Genomic DNA, 21596 nt, shown 5'->3' with positions numbered 1-21596 from the left:
AAGCCTAGCTACTCAGCAGGTTCAGGCAGGAGAGTCACAGATCATAATTTTTTTTTTAAATTTTATTTACGGAGAAAAAAGAAAAAAAAAAAACAGAAAAAGGGTACAAGTTATACAGAATTTCAGAAAAAATAAACAGTAGGAAATCACTAGTTAATAGATTACATATTGTCATCTTAGAAATAATTGTTCAAGTTACAAAATTAAAGCATATAGAGTGGACATTCAAACAGTGAGACTGCAAACAGTTCTGTTCAATGATCCAATAAAACTCTGTAATATACTTACCTAGCTTATACACTTAAATATACATGCAGTTCTGTTCTTTAGAGCACTTTCTTTTCCTCTCTTTTGTACAATGACAATTACACAATTATTTTTTTTTGAAGAAAGTAAAACCAAATGTGACATAATAGGACAGAATCAGTCAAATCAAAAGGATGGACATGGGGCTGGGGATTTAGCTCAGCGGCATAAGTGCCTGCCTTGCAAGCAAGCAGTCGTGAGTTCGACCCCCGGTACCGGTAAAAAGGAAAAAGACAAAAAAAAAAAAAAAAAGGATGGACATGATACATAATGTAAAAACAAAATACAAGGTGATCAACAATAGTTACCATTAATACCTCTTGCTATCTTAAAAAGAATTGCCCATATCATCAGTTATAATAAAATTGAACAAAACAGTAAAGAACAAGACCAATAAAACCAAAACATTGGAGACATTAGAGGACTTCAAAAGAAGATAATAGTCAACCAGAATGGGTGTCATAATGAATCTTATTGTCTTCATAGTTGTTGCCTATACTTTTGAACTTGGTACTATCAAGCAAAACAGAATAGAGGAAAATCAGTCAAAACAAGATGGTGAGAGCAATACAGGGTTTCAAATCAAGTTAATAGGAAATCAATGTGGGTTACTATAATATATCCTATTTTTTATTTATTTATCCCTTAATTAAAAGGATAAAAATGAAAAAGTAAATAATAAAAAGGAGATTGAGATAAAAAAAAAAGAGGGCATAACAACAAAACAGCACAGGTCAAAACATAGCCATTTAAGCAAAAATAGTGTTTCACCACAAGATAATCTTGACATAAAAGTAGTTACCATAATGTCTCTTCCCTTAAAATCTTTGAGTATAACTTTGTATACTGTAGCATCAAACATATCAAGACAATGTAAAACCATCCAAGAGAATGACAGTATTACAGGGTATTTAGAATCACCTAACAGAAAATGAACAATGGTTTCTGTATAATCTCCTTGTCTATAAAAGTTTTTGTTTATATTATCACATATAATAAAGTCCAATAAGATACAGCAGGTTAAAACCGATGGAGACAGAAGAAAAAAAGCTTGATGGGACTTCAAAACAAGATGATATTAAATCAGCACTAGCTATTATGATGTCTTGTTTTCTCCAAAATAGCTGTTCCTACCATCCAACCTTCTCTGCCTCATTTCTGTTGAGCTCTTTTTCTGTCATTAGTTGTCAGTTTGTCTTCTTCATTTCACTTTCTGCTCCATTCATTGTGGCCTCTCTGCCACTGTTTCTGGAATCTTGGTATTTTTCATTTTTAGAATATCCTGCAGTAATCTCTGTAGAGTTGAACTGGTGGTTGCAAATTCCCCTAGTTCCTCTTTATCCTGGAAGCACCTTGTTTTTCCATCAATTTCTAGGGATAGTTGTGCAGGATGTATCAATCTTGGCTGGAGGTTATTGTCTTTCAATGCTTGAATTATTTCCCCCCATGCTCTTCGTGATTTGATGGTTTGTGCCGAGAAGTCTGCTATAATTCTGATGGGTGTTCCCTTGTAAGTGATCTGTTTCTTGTCTCTGACGGCTTTTAATATTCTGTTCTTATATTGGATTTCTGGAATTTTGATTATTATATGCCTGGGTGTAGCTCTGCTTGGGTTGTAGGTGGCTGGGGTCCTGTATGCCTCATACGTCTGAGTATCTTTACCTTTTGCTAAATTAGGAAAATTCTTCTGGATTATTTCTGTGAGCAGCTTTTGTAGATCATTTGTTTGTGTCCCTACTTCTTCCTTTATGTTCTTAATTCTTCAGTTATAGATCTTATCATCTTCTAGCCTTTGTTTTATTGCTGTTTGTTTTCTTGGTATTTTTAAGAAGTTTTTCATTTCATGCTCCCACGTTACAAATCCGTCCTCCAGTTCAGATAATCTATCCTTAGTTTCTTTCAAGCTGTTATGCAGCTTTCAATAGAGTTTTTAGTTTCCTGGTAATCTCTGTGAACCTGCTTCACGTATTCTATGTTTTCTCTATTTTCTCCACCAAACAATTCTCCCCTTTTTTTCTGTTCTTCCATTCCACCATCTGTTTTTTCTTGGGCGGTCCTTAGCATTTCTCTAACTATTCTACTTATTTCTTGCTTTATTTCATTAAATACTTCAGTTTTTAACTTGTCTATGAGGCTCTGGAGATATCGCTTTATGTCTGTTGGTGCCGTGTCTGATATTGCATGTTTTCTGTCTTCCTTCTCTTTTTCATTTACCTTTCCTGGATCAGTGTTCTCAGGATTTGGGACTGAGGACCCTTTCTTGTTGCTCCCTCTTCCCATACTTTTTGTTCCTTCCATACAAGCATATGTAGGAGGCCCAGTTTTTTTTTTTTTTTTTTTCTCTCTTTGTCTGTTACAGTTTGTTTGAATCTGCCAGCTAGGTGTTCTTGCCCACTGCAGTGTACTAGGGAGACACAGACCTGGGTAGCCTCTGCTGGGCCCGTCCCTCCAGATCAACCTAGTGAAGGCTTCACTTCTAGGGTGCACTACCAGGCACAGGGACCTGGTTTGGGCTAGCCTACTGGATCTTAGTCCACGGCGTCACCCAGGTCAAATGCTCCCCATCAATCCCGCTTGAGAGGGGAATATGTGACTGAAGTCACTGAAGTATCCTGTTCCGGCTAGTCTGCCTGGTCCCAGAATGTCTTCTGTTGGAGCCTCCTAGTCTATGAAAGGGTCCCCGTTTCTCTCACTCACTGCAGGTCAATGCAGGACTCCTTGCCCGTCCCTTTCTCAATGCCGTTTGGTTCGCTGATTCCCGCTCTCAGAGCTTTCGTGTGTCTCTCTCCCTGCCTTGCCGATTGGGACGCAGCAGCAGCAGCAGCAGCAGGAAATTCAAATCATGGCTTCCAGTGGCGCAGGCTCCAGCTTCAGAGCTGAGATTTTATATGTTCCTGTTATAGCATCAGGATTGCATTTCCAGTTGGTTTCTCCCAGCTTAGTTCGTTCCTGGGTCGGCTGGGTACATCTCCCCTTGCTTAGGACTCCTCACACAGCACCACTCCTGGATTCTAAGCTGGTAATCTCAGAGAGCCTCCGTGGCTGCTGTTATTTGTCCACCATGTTCTCCTGGAAGTCCACAGATCATAAATTTGAGGCCAGTCAGCAGTCAGGACAACTTAGTAAGACCCTGTTAATTGTTTGTTTTTGAGACAAGATCTCACTATATAGTTTAGAATGACCTTAAGCTCAGGAAATAGACCAGATAAGCCTCAAGCTCATAGCAAATCTGCCTCAGTCTCCAGAGAAGCTATATAAGTAGAATTATAGGTATATCCCCAACTTCAAAATTAAATTTTAAAAGGAAGTCAAGTGGATGTTTAAAGTAATAAAACCTACCATGTACTTTTTATATTACATGTGATACTTACATTTTTCAGAACAGGCATTAGTTTATCTGTTTCAGAGATGAAGATCTTAAAACTCACAGTAAATATTTTACTCCACACTATATAATTCAAAAGTGGGAAGCTAAGATTGAAACCCACTTTGTAATGGCTCCAAAGTAAGTTTCCTTCTATTATGGCAGCCTGCAGCATAGTCTAGCTTCCTTGCTGTGGGTACTGTGGGGTTGTAGTGGGGTGAAGGAATCAAATGCTTGCCTGTGAGATAAGCCACAGCCCTTTCCCTTTTGTTACTGATGGAGTATTTTTGGCACTCGTCTGACGTGATACAGAGAAAATGAGAGATGAGAAGGAGACAAAGGATGAAGCCTTTAATGTGGGCATGGGAAAGCATCACAGGGCAGGGGGTATGGAAGCTCTCAAACAACAAAAAAGGAGGACTACTTTTATCAGTTTTGGCTGGCCGAGGAGTTTAGAAGGTGGACAAAGTGGCGTATTAACCCCTGATTTCAAGGAGCATCTGCCTGTGTAAAACAGGAGACAGAAAGGTTTACTGGGGGCTGGAGGTGGAGGCTTGGGTGGTTGTGGAGTCTTGGGATTGGAAAGGGCTCTGCACAGGCACAAAAGGGCGTGGGAGGTTTATCTCTGGAATGAAAAGGGGAACATAAAGTTACTCTTGGAGAGATAAGTTGTTTCTCTGGGTCCAGTACCAAGTTGGAAGGATGTAGCTAAACCCCAGGCTAGCACAACCTCTCTGTTACTCTCCCTGATGGGGGTGGGGGATGGGAGGCATGAGAACTCTGATGAGACCTCAGAAACACGAGCTTCAGGCTGGACATGCAGACACTTCCCACCCAGGGCGCAGGTAGGAAAAGTTCTGGGCTACTTCCTTGCATTTCCTTGGGGTTGTGCACAGAGCAGAACAGAATGGTTATTAATTAAGCTGGGGCTGGGAGTGTAGTTCAGTGGGAGAGTACATGTCTATGGTAGGCAAGGCCAGGATTTGATTTCAGTTGGTAAAGGTATTTATTGTTTTCCTCCTTATCATTTGCTATACCCATATAAATTATTTCAGTAGGACTCACAGGTTTGGTCTTTGAAAGAATATATGAAAGGAGGCCACTTGCTATGTAAATTCATGATAATGAATTATAAGAAGGCAAGTTTTTTTCAAGTATCAAAACACATATATAATAGTTTTTGATAAAGCATATGTCTATCAAGAGATATAGGCTGGCAGATTTTTTGTGGAAGTATGAGTGTTCCTACCTCCAGCAGTTGGATCATGTGACACTTCTGAGATGAGTACCACTTGAGACATGAGAGAAGCCCAAGGACCATGTGCAGAGGTTCAGAAGACAACATGTCACAGGAATTCGCTATATTTTGTACAGTTGAGTGTGTATGCACATGTGAGATAGTTTTCCTGGTGGGATGCAAAAGAAGTGTAGAGAAGTTGCTTTTTACAAAGTTATACTATTTGATAATTTTTTATTCCAAATTCTGAGTTGGGTAGATATTAGAACAGTTTTTATATAACTCACAAACATCCTGTAAAATGTCAAGCATCCCAGAGTTACAGATTTATCTTATATAATTTTATCAGTGTAAACACTATTCAAAGGAACAGTGTAAAGTATGAATTTTATATGTATTTTAATTTCCTTTTTTCTACTTTCTCTAACAAACTTCAACTTGAAAGATTTTTCCTAGAATTCTGTAAACTAACTTTGAGAAATATATAATTGCTCACACCTAAAGGTATTTGTAGGATGCTGTAGAGGCAAAAGCCCAGTCTGGCTGGTGGCCTTTGGAGATGGTCCAGGTCCTGAGGTCAGGGTCCAGCAGTGGGTGTGTCTCAGTAAGTAATGCTGCTGTTGCCATCACCATCCCAGCATAGTTACTGATCACTAGATTAAGGTGTGTATTCCAGCCACTTGCACATCTTCCAGTATCACAGTAGGTGGCTTAAATGTTTAATTCACTCATCCATCAGGACAGCCTGTTCTAGAAGCTGGCTGCATCCTTAAGTAGATGCTCATGGAAACTCATCCTCTGAAGAGCGCCAGGGCAGGGCTGGTCTGTCCACTACTACAGCCTCACTCCCTTAGCAGAGCTAGTGCCAGCAGCAGCACCTGTGCCTTACCGGGACGTGGGGGCACGTGTATGGAGGGGTGTTCCATGGCTTGCCAGTTTTGGCTTAGGAAAAGGAAGAGCAGCCATTTCAGTTGAAGGGCATGTATCCATCTCATTCTTTCCTTGTTTCTCTCAACTCTCACACCTACCCATGGTTTTCCATCAGCTTTCCAATGAGAATAACAGCAGTACATTTTACTGCAGAAGCCCCAGCCCTTTGTTTTCTGGAAGCTTTGAGATTAATTTGGGTGGTGACTGTTAGGAAGGAGAACATAATATGTGCAACGAAAGTCTTAAGCAGAACAGGAAGTTTAAGAATGAAAGAGTTTAAAGTCAAGGTTAGGTGTCTCTTTGCTGGAAACCTGCCTTAATTTAATGATACTTTTTTTCTTTTGGTGGTGCTGGGATTCAAATCTAGGGTCTTGAATGTGCTAGACAAGCACTCTACCACTGAACTACAGCACCAGTACAACAATACATTTTGTTGTTGTTGTTGTTTTGTTTTTGTGGTAAGAGCTATTCAACCCACGACCTCACGCTTGCCAGGCAGGTGTTTATGACAGTGAGCTAAATCCCAGCCCTGACAACCATACATTTTAAATAACAGATTTAGATGTAATTTAAATATCATAAAATTTACACCCACTGTGCAAAACATTGTTTTTTTTTAAATCATATTCACAAGGTTGGGCAACCTTTACCGTTGTCTAAAGAACATCCTAATTGTGCCAAAAAGAAAGACAAGAAAATCACTGTCTGTTCCTCTCATTCTCCAGCAACCACTGATCCACTGTCTGTCTCAACGGATTTACCTTTTCTGGACATTTCATGTAGATAGAACATATAATATGTGAACTTTTTGTATTTAATCTTTTATGTTAGCACAGTACTTTCAAGGTTCATCTATGATATAAGGATATGATATATGATATCAGAATTTCTTTTCTCTTTTTTAAAAAAAAATTTTTAGGGTCTTGTTAGGTAGTTCAGGCTGGCCTTGAACTCACTTTGTAGTCTAGGCTGTCCTCGAACTCGTGGTGATCCTCCTGTCTCAGCTTCCTGAGTGCTGGGATTATGGACATGTGCCACCACTGCCGATGACTTTCTTTCCTTTTTATGGCTAAATAATACTTCATTTTATAGATATACTTTCTGATTCATCAGTCAGTAGACATTTGGGTTGTTACACACGTTGATTATCATGAATCCTTCTGCTATAAGTGTACAAAGTTCTGCATAAACATCAGTTGACGGCTCTCCTGCATGGACACTTGGAAGTGGAATTGCTACATCAAAGCCAAACTGTTTTCCAAAATGACCACGCCATTTTATAGTCCAACCAACCTAAGGATACATCTTAATCACTGCTAATTTTGTTAGGGTCTGAAAGTTTCATTGCCCCTATCAATGTTTTTTTTTTTTTTTGAGACTAGGTCTTGCTAAATTGGTTAACCTTGGATTCATGATCCTTCTGTCTCTTTCTCCTAAGTGCTGGCATTACAGGCATTTTGTCACTATGCCTGGCTCTCCTCTAAAATTGTTAATGATCTCTGAGCTATCTGTTCTTGTCTATTTTGCATTTTGGTAGCAAGGCAAAAATTTGTTTAATTCATTTAAGGTTGTTCTTTTTTGTATAAGGGTGACATAAAAAGAGACTTTTTTTTTTTGAGACAGACTCACTGTGCATTTCAGACTGGCCTTGAACTCAGGTTGACTCAGAACTCGCAGTGATCCTTCCACCTCAGCTTCTTGAGTACTGGGATTACAGGCATGTGCCGCCATGCCCAGCCTCTTTCTGGGTGCTAGATGAATTAAATGAACAAGTGGGATTAGTTGAAAGAGAACATACTGAAAGGGATGAGTTTCTTAGAAAAGAAGTCAGAGCACACAAACGTTTTTCAAACATAAGCATCAAGGGATGCTTGCGACACATGGTGGGTGGAGCACTGCTAAAGCACCATGTGACTTCACTGTGTGGTGCTGCCAGATGGGGCCTGGAGAGGACCACCATCCTGCCAGTGCAGCCGCCAGATTGCTGGCTCCCCTCTTGCTTGCCAGCAAGAAGCACTTCTTGTGTGAGGCTCTTGTAGAGTCACCCAGCACCTGTACTCAGGAGGCACACATTCTTGGATGGATGTGCAGAAGGGTTTTAGATGGCAGCAGGTTTTAGAGGCTTTTGCACTAAGCTACATCCTCATACCTATTTAAGTTTTTAAATTTTGAGACAGAGTCTCACTAAATTGTGTATGTTGGGCTTGAGCTTGTGATCCTCCTACCTCAGGCTCCCAAAGTAATAGAATTACAGGCATTCACCACCATATCCAGTCCAGTTTTTAAAAAACATGAATTATATTGATCAATATTTAGAAATTAAAGATTGAAATTAAGACCTTTTTTTTTGTCTTTTTCATTTTTTATCGGTTCCGGGGATGGAACTCACGACTGCCTGCTCGCAAGGCAGGCGCTTATGCCGCTGAGCTGAGTCCCCAGCCCCGAAATTAAGACTTTTTAAATGTGATATTTATTAGTTCACCTAAAATAAATCTATTACATGGTAACATAAATAACGTTTTTATGAAAAACAAGGAAAAATTTGTTGAGACAAGATCTCACTACGTAACCCAGGCTGGCCACGACTGACAATGATCCTTCCCTCTGCCTCAACCTGCTAACTGCTGGGATTATAGGCATTAGCCATTGTCCCTGACTTGGAAAAATATTTTATAAAACAAAAATTTCATTTGAAGGGTGACATTGTTTTATATTTTTTCATATCTCTTTAAGGTCTGGGTTAATAGAAGACAATATATTACTGTCTGTACTCTGAATACAGTTTGTTGTAAAATCATGCACATGAATCTCTAAAGACTGCCATACCCTCATGAGAGAATGAAACAAAAATAAGGTCTTAGCAGAAAATAATTCTGGCCTTACTGGCCACCTGAAATCTCCCAGCACTTCAGGGGTCTTAAGACCCCACTTTGAGAACCACTGGTATAGCTATTCCATGTTCCATCTGAATTATCCTCAGAAATTCGGTGTATTCCCGCAGTAATAAACACAGAGAAATTAGCAGCTTACGTGGCAATTTTTTTTTTTTTTTTTTTTTGTCTTTTTTGAGACAGGGTCTCACTGTTGCAGTTCAGGCTGGCCTTGAGCTCACTTTTGTAGGCCAGGCTGGTCTCGAACTCACACCGATCTTCCTGCCTCAACCTCCCGAGTGCTGGGATTACAGGCATGAGCCACCACGCCCGGCCCATGGAAAATTTTAAGATAGTTTAACACTCAAAATATACACTTGGTTAAAAAACTTATGAGCTCTCTGAGGGTGGATTAGGTCAGTGGACCAAGCTGTTTGATTACTTCTTGTCTTCCTATTTCTGTTTTTCAAGTCACAGTTATCTTTAAATCTCCTGGAGCAAGTTCCACTCCATCCACACCCTAGAGAAAGTGGTTTTGGCAGTCTTGGATGACCTTGTGAAGATTTGGGAGTAGTCAGCCTTAAAGAAGGATGAGTGGAGACTTTCATAAGTAAATAGATACAACTTGAGGCCATACTCCTAAGTGAGATAAATCCTACTCACAAATGTAAACATGGTATTGTCTCCCTAGTGTGAGAAGATGAAAGAGTAACTAAGATCCAAAATGTACATTAGATACTGTGAAATAGGAAGAAACTGTTTAAAAGGAAAGAGAAACTGGGATGGGGGAAAGGAGAAAAAAAGGAAGGGAAAAGGTGTGTGTGTGTATGTGTGTGTGTAGTACTAATTTCTCTTAATTCATTGGAAAAAAAAGTTTGTGCTAATATTGTTTGGACAACTAAATGCTTATAACTTATATTCTGAGTAATTGATTTAAAAATAACAATATGTAATGTATTAACCAGTTTTACTCTCCTATTTTGTTTTGAAATTTTGTCTTAATTTTTTCTCTTTAAAATAAAATTTTAAAAAAAGATTTGGGAATAATAAGAGGAAACAATATTAGATGATAAAAATAACCCCAAAGTGACTAAATGAACAGCTAAGCCAACAAGTGATATCAGCTAATGGTTTAGTGTGCAGAGGGGAACACATTCCAAATTTACCTTCTTCCAGTCGGCTGGGATGTGTGGAGCACTTGGCTGCCCTCAGTTTGAGTGATTGCTTTTCCAAATGACATTTGTCATCTACTGGTCAAGATAAATAACACCAGGTGGTGTGAGGCCAGAGGTAGTCAATCATTTGCTACTAAAAAATATAAAATTTCTGTAAAAGTATGTAAATTTAGCATAGTTTTTACTGACAGTTAAGCAGGAACCCCATTTCCTTCATTATCTATTTGTACAAAATATAATAGAAAAATATGTTAACTGTTTAAATTTTTAGAAGTTTATTACAATAGACATTGTCCTTAATCTCCCTCACAATACTCCTCTTCAGTTTGAACATCTTATCCCATCAGTCTTGCCGGTTCTGAAGCAGTTCCAGCAGTTACCTTCTGTGAGTGTCTAGTTGAGCTGTCTTGGCTTCCTCAATGTCCTGAATCTATCCGAACATTTACTTTCCATGGGCATTTTGACTTCAGGGAGGACCCAGGAGTTACACAGTGCCAGATCTAGTGTATAAAGTGGATGAGACACACTGTTTTTATGAGCCAGCTCTTCTGTCAAATGGGATTCACCAGCATTCGTGATATTTTTATCATCCTCATAAAGAGAGTCATGAAAGAAGACTTTCAAAGCTGCTGCAGAAAGTGGCAAGAACTATGTTTTGTGTATCAGTTAAAAAATTAAAGAAGTTCGGGGGCCAGGGATTTAGCTCAGTGGCATAAGCGCCTGCCTGGCAAGCTCAAAGTCCTGAGTTCAGTCCCTGGTACCGCAAAAAAAAAAAAAAAAAAAAAAAAACAACTAAAAATTAAGGAAGTTTGAGCCCAGCCTGGGCAAATTAGTGACTTAGCAAGACTCTGTCTCAAATTAAAAATAAATGCAGGCTGGTGGTGTAGCTTAACGTGAAGGCCCTAAATTTAATCCTTAGTACTAAAGAAAAAAAAAAAAAAAGAAAGAAAGAAAAAAGCTGAAGGCAGAGACTGAGATGATACTACTGAAACCTAAGAATGCCAACAACCTCCAGTTGGCCACCAGCAGCTGGGAGAGAGGTGGAGAAGAGGTTTTTGCTCATGCCCTGTGTGGGACCCAGTCCTGCTGACCTCCTTGAGACTTCCCACCTCTAGAACTATGGGATGATGGAACTCTTGGTGCTGCTCACTCAGGAAGGGCCCAAGACATGGGAAAAGGAAGACTGCAAAGAAAAATTTTTGTTTTTGGAACACCAGTTCTGAGTAACTGGGGCACATCCCAATGAAAATGTTGAACTTTCTTTTGGTGAGAAGTATAGGGTCAGATTTGCAAAGGGGAGGAGAAACTGTGGGGGCAAAGGTCCCAGTGGAAGCCCGAATAAACGTGAAAGAGATGAAAGAAAGGCAGGCTCAGTATGGAGACCAGGGGGCACTTAGGTGTCCGCAGAAAACGGACCGGGGCAGGAGAAAGCACCACAGAGGCAGTGTGGTCAGTGGAGGACAGCACAGCAACAACAGGCTTGTTAGGCAGCGCGGACAATACAGAAGCCCTCCGTGACCTTCTTGGGAAACATTTGGCGCAGTGGCAGTGGGGTTAGGAGTAAGTGAGGAGAACATACTGAAGATGAGAAGGGTGCAGAGCAATGGTGGGGCAAACTCTTAAATGAGATGGGAAGCACAGATGGAGGCCTTTATTTATTGCTCACCAGGTATCTTTCAGTACTCTGACCCTGAACTGCATCCAGTTATCACCAGGGGCTCCAAAATGTCCACACTGTGCTAAGGATTCTGTTAGCTTGAGAGCCAGTAAGACCACTCGCAAAACAAAGAGAAAGGAACTGCTCACCAGCAATACACATGTGCATCTAGAACTGATTTACTGAATATACTTCTCATCTTTTGGAACACATTTCAAAACTTTGAAGCTAAGTGAGCTTAATCTGGGGAAATTAATGTCCAAAGGACTGTTTTAGAGATTAAATATCCTGGTATCTGTTTTCCTTAATTCTATACAAATCTCAAAAGATACATATAAGGATATAAACCAAACCATTTTTACTTGCTGCTTTTGAATTTATGGTGAAGAAAATAAACCACTCCTTATGAAAAAATAAATTTTTTTATACTAAAAGGAAAAATTGTAAATATGACTTAAAGTGACAAGAATGCTAAGTATGTTTGAAACAAGGGAGTATTTGGGGGGAAAATAATGACAATGTGTTTTTTACTGTAATAGTTTTTTAAAATTTAAATATCCATTATATAGTTCTTTTCACATTTCATTTATGTTTCTAAAATTCCTCATTGATGCTTTCCCTGGTCATACATGTCCCATGCACTCTGGTGATCTCTCCAGTCCCAAGCAGAAGGGCTGTGCTGTCTTCCCAGAACAAGCTTCATCTCTGCACAGTGACAGGGCACTGGCGATGCCATGGCTGGAGGGCTGCCCCACAGGTGGAAATTCAGGCGTGGATGCACCCAGTCCAGGTGCTCTGCTCACATGCAGCTTCCTCCGCTCCATGCACCTTTCTTCCTAAGGGAACCCTTGGCTCCTGTCAGCTCTAGGAGAAGCATCTGTGTGTTGATGTCATTTCAGACACTGGAACTGAGTTTGTGAGACTTATTCTAAAGATGGTTTTTAAATTGGTCTCCTCCCTTTGTGACTATTTTGTTTGTTTTTCACTTGGATTTTGACCTTACAGAATATCTCAGAAACAACAAAATACAGCCAAGAAAATATATTTTTTCTTAGTATTAATTTTTTTCTCTTCCAAGAAAAAAATTAACTTTGCTACATATAAAAATACCCTCTTTGCTTATTCTTTTATAATCTTGGGAGTACTTTATTTCTCTTTCTCAAGAGTCTGATAATTGGGCTGGGGATGTAGCTCAGTGGTAGAGTGTTTGCCTAGCATACGTGAGGCCCTGAGTTCAATCCCGGTATTACAAAAAAACCAAAACAAAAGAATCTGATAATTATTAAAACATCAATCAGAAAATGTCTCTGAAGTTAATGGCTGTTTTTTTATTATAAATGTTGGAAACAATCAGGTTTCATTTTGGTTCGGTTTTCATTGATGTTCAAAGCCCTTTGCTTTGAAAGCGGTATTAACTGCTTTCAGTCATCCACGTGCATGGACGAGCCTGCAGAAGGTGTTTCTGATGCTCAGTGCTGCTGTCTCAGAGGAAGATCATGTCCCGTGCTGCTCCTCTCCTTCAGTCACTGCACGCTTCACCGTGTTCACCTAATGCCAGAGGCTTTGGGAGCAACTTTCCTCCTCAGTCAAAGACAAATGATGGTGACGGGAGGTGGCAGCTTTAGATACTGCAGAATACAACAGTGAAGAAAGACCGCAGAGAGACATCAGAACTTCTGCCTTACAAAAAGTGAAAGGCGCTCTTCTCCACCCTATTGTGTTTGTGAGCTTCGCAAGGGAATGCTAGTCTTTTGGGGTTGGAATGATGGACCGCTTAAGCCTTGAAGGATGTGAATAAGCAAGGTTTCTTTCTGAGTGACCCTCATCTGTATTACCGTAATTGAGCCCTAAATCTCAATGTATGGAGTCTTTATTACATTCAAATCATGCAGCCCCCCGTCTTCATTGTATCTTTCTTTCTAAGTGAAAATGTGTTCTTAGAAGTGGTCTCTTACATGCCAATAACTGTTTACATATACTGGTGACCTTGTGTTAGAGATTGGAAGGGATAAATAGTCCTAAGGAATCTCTAATCCACATCCTGCCGATGCTGGCAGTCATAGGAACATGTGCCTGAAGAGAGCACTGCATTGCACCCTTGAATACCTCGCCCCAGACACAGCTACTGTGGAAGAATGTGGCATCCAAACTTCAGTAAATGGCTGCTTACATTCCCCTTGGAAGTGTAGTTGTCGGACTTATCTACTTTTTCTACTAGGAAAGTTCATCTCTAAGTAACTTTTCTAACAGGCTAAGATTTAATGAGTCTAGCTGTAGAAAGAGCCTGTTGGCAGATAAGTTATGGCAGCTGTAAATCAGCCTACTTCCTGAGAAAATTTTCTTTTTTAAATTATTTTTTCACAGCATCATCTATGGAGGCTGAGCCTGTTGGTTCTAGTACTCAGGAGGCTGAGGCTGGAAGACTGACTTGAGGCCAACCTAGTCTAAATCTCTCAGTGGCATGTAAAGCCTTTTTTCCATCTCTGAAACAGCCAGTCCATTTGGTAAAAACAGACTGTGGTTTCAAGCAAACAAAATGACAAGGAGCAGGCATGCATTTTGGTTTTCTCCAGAGAACTATACTGGTTCATAGTTTCTGTGAGTCATGTCCTAGCTCAAGCATAGTTTCATCATTAAGGGTACCTTTGTGAGAGTAGGCTTGGAAAAGAAAAAGGTAAAAGAAATCATTTTAAAGGAATCTGAGTGAAGATTGTGATGTGAATTTGACCTTTAAATGTCATCTTTGCTTTGTTCATCCGTTTTCAGTGTCCTGCCGTCATCACGTCTCTGTGTCCTCCATATGCTCTCTATGATGTTCACTGGCCTCCACGTCCTCTTAGAGTTTCCACCAGACCTGGCTTAATAGTGTAATCAAAAGTGTTAGGTTCCAACAGAGGTTTTAAAAAGTAAATCGGCTGGCCAGCACAGTAAAGTGAGAAAAGGCATACAGACTAGAAAGGAAGATATAAAACTGTCAAAATCTTTTTCTGTACTGGAGATTTATTTCAGAGCCTAACACCTGCTAGGCAAGCACTTTACCACTGCACTCCTTTCTCAGCCCTTATTTCATATTTTGAGACAAGATCTCACTGAGTTTTCCAAAATCTACAATCCTCCTGTAGGCCTCCTGAGTAGCTGAGATTATAGGTACATACCAACACAAGTAACCCAATGAATCTTATAATAAAAAATGAAACAAAAAGCCCTTCTATAACTGAGTTTAGCAAAGTTACAGGATACAAGATTTCAATTAGTTAAAAATCTTGTATATTCATACAAAAATCAGTTATTTTCCTATATACTGGCAATGAACTTTTGGAAACAAAATTCAAAATATGATATTACTTGCCTTGCTCAAAGAATGAAATATTTAAGCATAAATCTACCAAACTACACAAAGAAATTGTGTGATACATACTATACTGATTATAGGAATCAGACAAAATCTTAAGTAAGTGGAGAGGTATGTGATGGTCATGAGTTGAAGAAACAGCATTGTAAAAAGAGGCCACCTGGTGTAGTTGCATGTGCCTATAACCCTAGCACTCTGGAAGGCGGAGGCAGAAGGATTTTGTACTTGGGGTATTCATTCTTACCGCACCTTGCTTTTGTAACAAATTGTCAGCAGTGTATAAGGACAGTCAAATCACTTGGAATTTATTTTTCATGGTAAACATAATTTTTATTGTGGTACAATATACATAACAAAGTTTACCATTTTATCCACTTAAAGTGTATAATTTAGCAAATAGAATTTTACTATGTGCATATATTTATATTTGCATATTTCCATTTAGGAAGTACATGAGTTTCTATTAGAATTATGGCTGTAGAAGCATTTCAGATAACTGGGTGTGAGTTTAGGAAAGCTTGTGTGGTAAACTGGTTCTCGCTGTGCCCTGTGCCTCCTGCTGCCTAAAGTGTCCTTGAGGCCTCTGGTTCAAGCCCTCTGCCAGGCCCTGAGCAGGGAGGACAGGGGGACTCCCTACACTGACTTGGATCCCTGCCACACCTCTGCCATCTTCCATCTCCACATGCCCTGCATCTGCTTCCGGCTCCTCCCTCTTCCTGCCCTTCCAGTGGAACTGATCTTTAGACGACAGCCTAGAGAATCCGGGGAACCTGTGGCAGGTGGTGCTGTGAAATATGGCCTTCTCTCTAGAGATAATCAGGTACTTGACCTACTCCACCTTCACTATCTGGAAGGTAGTCTGCCCTGAGTACCTACTGGAAGAGAGCCGTGGCTGTTGGAGAAGCCACCAATGAGGAGGATGGGTGGGCAGCCCGGGTAACTTCTCTGCAAGCTTTGTTGTCATATTTTAGTGACACAAATTTTGTTACGGACTCATCATCATCTATTTATAAATTTTAAAGTATGTTAGTAATTCATTCTGGCATCACAATGTTATTGATCTCTTTTCCTGTGGTGGCAGGGATTGAACCCAGGGCCTCAGGCATGTTAACCATGAGCTCTGCCACTGAGCTACACCCCCAGCCTCAACATTTTGTATCACATCATGGGCTTGATGACTTCCTCTGTGTATCCTTTTTCTCTACTTCAGTTAAATATTTATTTTAAAAGGTTTTTGAATGAATACTTTTATTTACTTTTGAAAAAACAAGCTTAATATAGTCATTCTTTTGCCAGACAGTGGCTTTGCTGTTTAAACATTTTAAAAGGATGGATTTTTAAAGAGAATGTATTTTCTTCAGTAACAAAATGAAATCATATGCAGAAGTAAACAGTTAAAAATAAATTATAATGAGAACATATACTTAGTACCAAAAGCTAACTTTTCTGTTACTGTTGTTACTTGTTTTTTGAGACAGGGTCTCACTATGTAGCCTAGGCTGGCCTCAAACTTGCAGCAGTCCTCCTGTCTCAACCTCCTAAGTTCTGGGATTGCAGGCATTCACCACCACACCCTGCTCCTGATCCATGTCTATTTTTTAAAACAGAGAAACTGGCTTCTATGGTACTACATATTTTATCAATACATAGTTACCCATTATCTAAGAATCTAAATTAAAATATAGGTGTGTGACCTATTCAACTTTAGCCAGTAGCATACTTTAATACTGAAACACCTTTGAATTCAAATAGAGCTTTTTAAGTCTGTGTGTACAGAACAGTATTTCTCAAAGAGAATTCCAATAAAATGCTATTGCTTGGCGGATAGTGATTACACCAAAAAGGGTTTCATAGTATCAACCTGAAGAAAGTATTTTTTTTTAAATAGGATGTTACAAGTACCTCTATTCAGAGCTTCCATAGCCTCTAGCATTTTACATTCCTACCAGCAATGGACAAGAGCTCATCTAGCCAAGCCACCTGCTACAAGCAAAGCTAACTGACTGCAGAATCCTGTTAATGACTTGGACCCCACAGAACATTTTCTGGTCAACTCTAAAATTTTTGGGCAATTATTAAATACTCTGTAATTATCTGGAAAGGGGAGTGGTTTTTGTCATTTTGGAGTTTTTGCTTTTGTGATGGTGGCGTTGTTAGTGGTAGGTATAGGTTCTACAAATCAAAGGCAACTGGGTTACCACTGAGTTACACTCCCGCCTCCTTGTTAATTTTTCTATCTTATACAAAGAAGTGATCTTTTTGCACTTATCTTTTACCATTCGCTAAATTGTCTTCTTTTTATAGCGTAATTCTGGGATTAAAATCTTAACTTAAACTTGGCAAATGTTTTAGCAAAAACAGAATAGAATTTTATGACTTAACAATAATAATAGTAATAACCATACTAGCATCACATAGCTAGTGCATGAAGCACCTCATCTGAGCACAGCAACCCTTATAAGGTACCATTTGTGCTCATTTTACTGCTTGAGATAATACAAATAGCCAAGTACTGATTACTTTCAGTTTGACAGAAAGGAAGATACAGGGGCCAGGAATTCAGTGACTTCCTTAAAATCTGTAGTGTATAAAGTTCCCCCTCCTTATTAACAAGGAGTTTAAGTAAAGGTCGGAGATTTGTCTTAGCAACACAGTCAGATCTAAGGTGAGCACCAGGTAAATGAAATCATATACTGTTTGTGCTTTTGTAATTCAGTTATATTTCTGTTTTAGGTAATTTTCATTATTATTTTGATGAATATTTGTTATACGCATCATCCTTTATTTACAATGGTTTAACTTAATATTTTTTGACATTTTGATGGTGCAAAAGCCATGTTCTTTCAGTAGAAACTATACTTCAAATTTGGATCTTTTGAAAGGCCACAGATCAGCACAGTGTGGTGGCACATACCCACAATTGCAGCACTGGGGCAGCTAAGGCAGTTGAATTGATTGTTCAAGGCCAGACTGGGCAATTTAGTGAGATCCTATCTCAAACAACAAGACTATAGCTCCCAGACAGCATATGATCACAAGGGGAAACAACTGAGACTTTACAGTGTATTGTATTGCTAAGCTATGTTATTTAGTGTTTGGTGGACTATCGATATTAAATGTATTTTAAACATACAGTGTTTTCAACTCACTGTGAATTTACCAGGACATAACCCATTGTATATACTTTGAGGAGCATCTGCTTGTCTGTTTTGGAAAAGTAAAATAAATACATAATCCAAAAGAAAAAGTAAAAATATCACCTTAAAATCCTCCTCAGATAACCTGTAAAAAAAAGTTTAATATCTGTCTTCTTTTCCTTCAGCTCATTATATGTAAGTGTACAGATACACACACACACACGCACACACACACACACACACACAAACAAAGGCATTTTAATTTGCTACCTGCTTTTCACTTAACAAAGTATCAAAAACATGTTTCTGAGTTCCTGAGTATATTTTCTACATAAGTATTTTGGTGATTGGATAATATTTCATGGTGCAGATGTATCATAATTGAATAATTTCTTGTTCTTGTACGGTTGGGTTTGCACATACATGGGTGCCTTCTGTCTTCCCTGTTTGAGTCATCAACCATCTTGAATTGTAGATGTTTAGCAGTGGGTCTATAAAGTATGCAGCCAACACATTAACTGGGCACTTAAAAGGCAATATGAGATGGTGAATACCTTTGACAGTGTCTTTTCTTGTTCCAGGACACCAGGGCTCTTCAGTTTGCTTGACACTCTGTGGTCCCCAGTGATGCCTCTTAAAGCCCCTGGCCACAGCCAGCCCTGCAGAGAGGTAAGCCCAGCACTGGCAAGCTCCCTGGCCAAGGGCTGCCCTATACCTGGAGCCAAGCCAGTGACCATACAGTCCATGTCCCCACAGTAGCAACGAGGAGCCGCCTGTAGCTGGTTCCTTTGTCTGTAGTAACATCTGAGTATGAGCCGGGACTGGGTTTGAGATCTCTTGGTCTCACTTTGGAGCCTAAGCCCTCGCCACTTCCCCTGCTGTGCTACACATCACACTCCTCGAGTTACTTTATAATATTTTGGTTTTGGTTGTTGTTGTTTTGGTGATACTGAGGATTGAAGCCAGGGCCTTTGCACTTATCTACAGCTCCAGGCCCCTTTTCTGTTTTGGTTTTTAATTTTATTCTGAGACAGGGATTTGGTAAATTTCCCAGGTTGGCCTTGAACTTGCAATCCTTCATTAGCCTGCAGAGCTGTTGAGATTACACATGTGTGCCACCATGACTGGCCTGGCCTTATGATGAATTTTAAACTACCCTTGCAAATACCTTTGCAACAGTCCGGACCTTAGCCTCATATCAAACCAGATACAGTGTTCTTCCTACCCTCTCCCAATCTCATAAAGTCAATAGTCAATTACCAATGAGCTGACGCAGAGTAGCCAGGAATTTTCATTTTCCTGCCACTGTAAACTATTTACTGGAGTGGCTCATAGGCAACAAAATGAATTAAAAAGTGTTCCCTTTTCCCCATCTTGGGCGTTGTCCATCAGGCTGACCAGTGGCAGCTTTGGAAACTACATCTTTGTGTAGCTGAATTCTTTTTTTTTTTTTTTTTTTTTTTTAAATTTAAGGAGAAAAAGGAAAAAAACAGAAAAAGGGTACAAGTAATACAAAATTTAAAAAATAAACAGTAAGAAATCACTAGTTAATAGATTACATATTCTCATCTTAGAAATAGTTAAGTTACAAAATTGAAGAATATAAAGTGGACTTTCAAACAGTGAGAGTGCAAAAAGTTTTGTTCAATGATCCAAAAAACACTCAATAATATGGTCATCTATCTTACACACTTAAACATATATGCAGTTATAACCTTTGGAGTACTTTCTTTTCTTTTCTTTTGTACAATGACAATTACACATTTTATTACTCCCACAGTTCTTATTACTTTTTTTGAAGAGAATAAAACCAAATGCGACATATCAGAACAGAGCCAGTCAAATCAAAAGGATGGACATAATAGATAATGTAAAAATAAAATATAAGGTGATCAACAATGGTTACCATACTGCCTCTTGCTATTTGAAGAAGAATTGGCAGTTATAATAAAATTGAACTAAACAGTAAAGAATAAAACCAAAGCATTGGAGACATTACAGAATTTTAAAAGAAAATAATAGTCAACCGGAATGGGCGTCATAATGAATCTTATTGTCTTCACAGTTGTTGCCTATACTTTCGAACTTGGTACTATCAAGCTACGCAGAATAGGAGAAAATCAGTCAAAACAAGATGGTGAGGGAAATACAGGGTTTCAAATCAAGTTAATAGGAAATCAAAGTAGGTTACTATAATGTATCCTGCTATTTTTTATTTATTTTTCCCTTAATTAAAAAAATAAAAAGAAAATAAATAATTTAAAAAAGGGGGGATTGAGATAAAAGAGGGCATAACAACAGAACAGCGCATGTCAAATCATAACCATTTAAGCAAAATAGTGTTTCACCACAAGATATCTTGACATAAAAATAGTTACCATAGTGTCTCTTTCCTTGAAATCTTTGAGTATAACTTCTTATACTATAGCACCAAACATATGAAGACACTATAAAACCATTCAAGAGAATGACGTTACAGGGTATTTAGAACCAGTTGACAGAAAATGTACAATGGTTTCTATATAAGCTCCTTGTCTATAAAAGTTTTTGCTTATATTATCATATATAATAAAATCCAATAAGATACAATCTTTTAAGACCGATGGAGACAGAAGAATACATGTTTGATGGGACTTCAAAACAAGATGATACTAAATCAGCACTAGCTATTATGATGCCTTGTTTTCTCCAAAATAGCTGTTCCTACCATCCAACCTTCTCTGCCTCATTTCTGTTGAGCTCTTTTTCTGTCATTTGTTGTCAGTTTGTCTTCTTCATTTCGTTTTCTGCTCCATTCATTGTGGCCTCTCTGCCACTATTCTGGGATCTTGGTATTTTCCTTTTTTAGGCTATCCTGTAGTATTCTCTATAGAGTTGAATTAGTGGTTGCAAATTCCCCTAGTTCCTCTTTATCCTGGAAGCACCTTGTTTTTCCATCAATTTCTAGGGACAGTTGTGCAGGATGTATCAATCTTGGCTGGAGGTTATTGTCTTTCAAAGCTTGAATTATTTCGCCCCAGGCTCTTCGTGATTTGATGGTTTGTGCCGAGAAGTCTGCTATAATTCTGATGGGTGTTCCCTTGTAAGTGATCTGTTTCTTGTCTCTGATGCCTTTTAATATTCTGTTCTTACATTGGATTTCTGGAATTTTGATTATTATATGCCTTGGTGTTGCTCTGTTTGGGTTGTAGGTGGCTGGGGTCCTGTATGCCTCATATATCTGAGTATCTTTACCATTTGCCAAATTAGGGAAATTCTCTTGGATTATTTCTGTGAATAGCTTTTGTAGTCCATTTGTTTGTGTCCCCACTTCTTCTCTTATGTTCTTAATTCTTAAGTTATAGATCCTCTTATCATCTTCTAGTTTTTGTATTGTTGCTGTTTTTTTGTTATTTTTAAGAAGTTTTTCATTTCATGCTCCCATATTACAAATCTGCCCTCCAGTTCAGATAATCTATTTTTAGTTTCTTTCAAGCTGTTATGCCAGTTTTCGATAGTTTTTAGTTTCCTGGTAATCTCTTTGAACCTGCTTTACGTATTCTATGTTTTCTCTATCTTCTCCATCAGA

General features: G+C 39.0%; 1 protein-coding gene across 8 annotated transcripts in view; it reads left to right on the top strand.

Annotated features, from left to right (window-relative positions):
- Spidr (scaffold protein involved in DNA repair) overlaps positions 1 to 21596 on the top strand; it is a 398515-nt gene that overhangs the window by 347840 nt on the left and 29079 nt on the right. For all 8 annotated transcript variants that reach the window (XM_063258538.1, XM_063258540.1, XM_063258539.1 and 5 more), the window contains one exon: positions 18610 to 18697. In XM_063258538.1, the coding sequence (XP_063114608.1) occupies positions 18610 to 18697 (88 nt within the window). The remainder of the gene's footprint in view (positions 1 to 18609; positions 18698 to 21596) is intronic.

Source organism: Cavia porcellus, unplaced genomic scaffold, assembly GCF_034190915.1.
Source record: "Cavia porcellus strain 051 isolate PalLab524CR breed Dunkin Hartley unplaced genomic scaffold, mCavPor4.1 scaffold_11, whole genome shotgun sequence".
In the NCBI taxonomy this organism is placed as follows: Eukaryota; Metazoa; Chordata; class Mammalia; order Rodentia; family Caviidae; genus Cavia; species Cavia porcellus.
The sequence above is the reverse complement of the archived record's forward strand: the minus strand, read 5'-3'. Positions and strand labels throughout refer to the sequence as shown.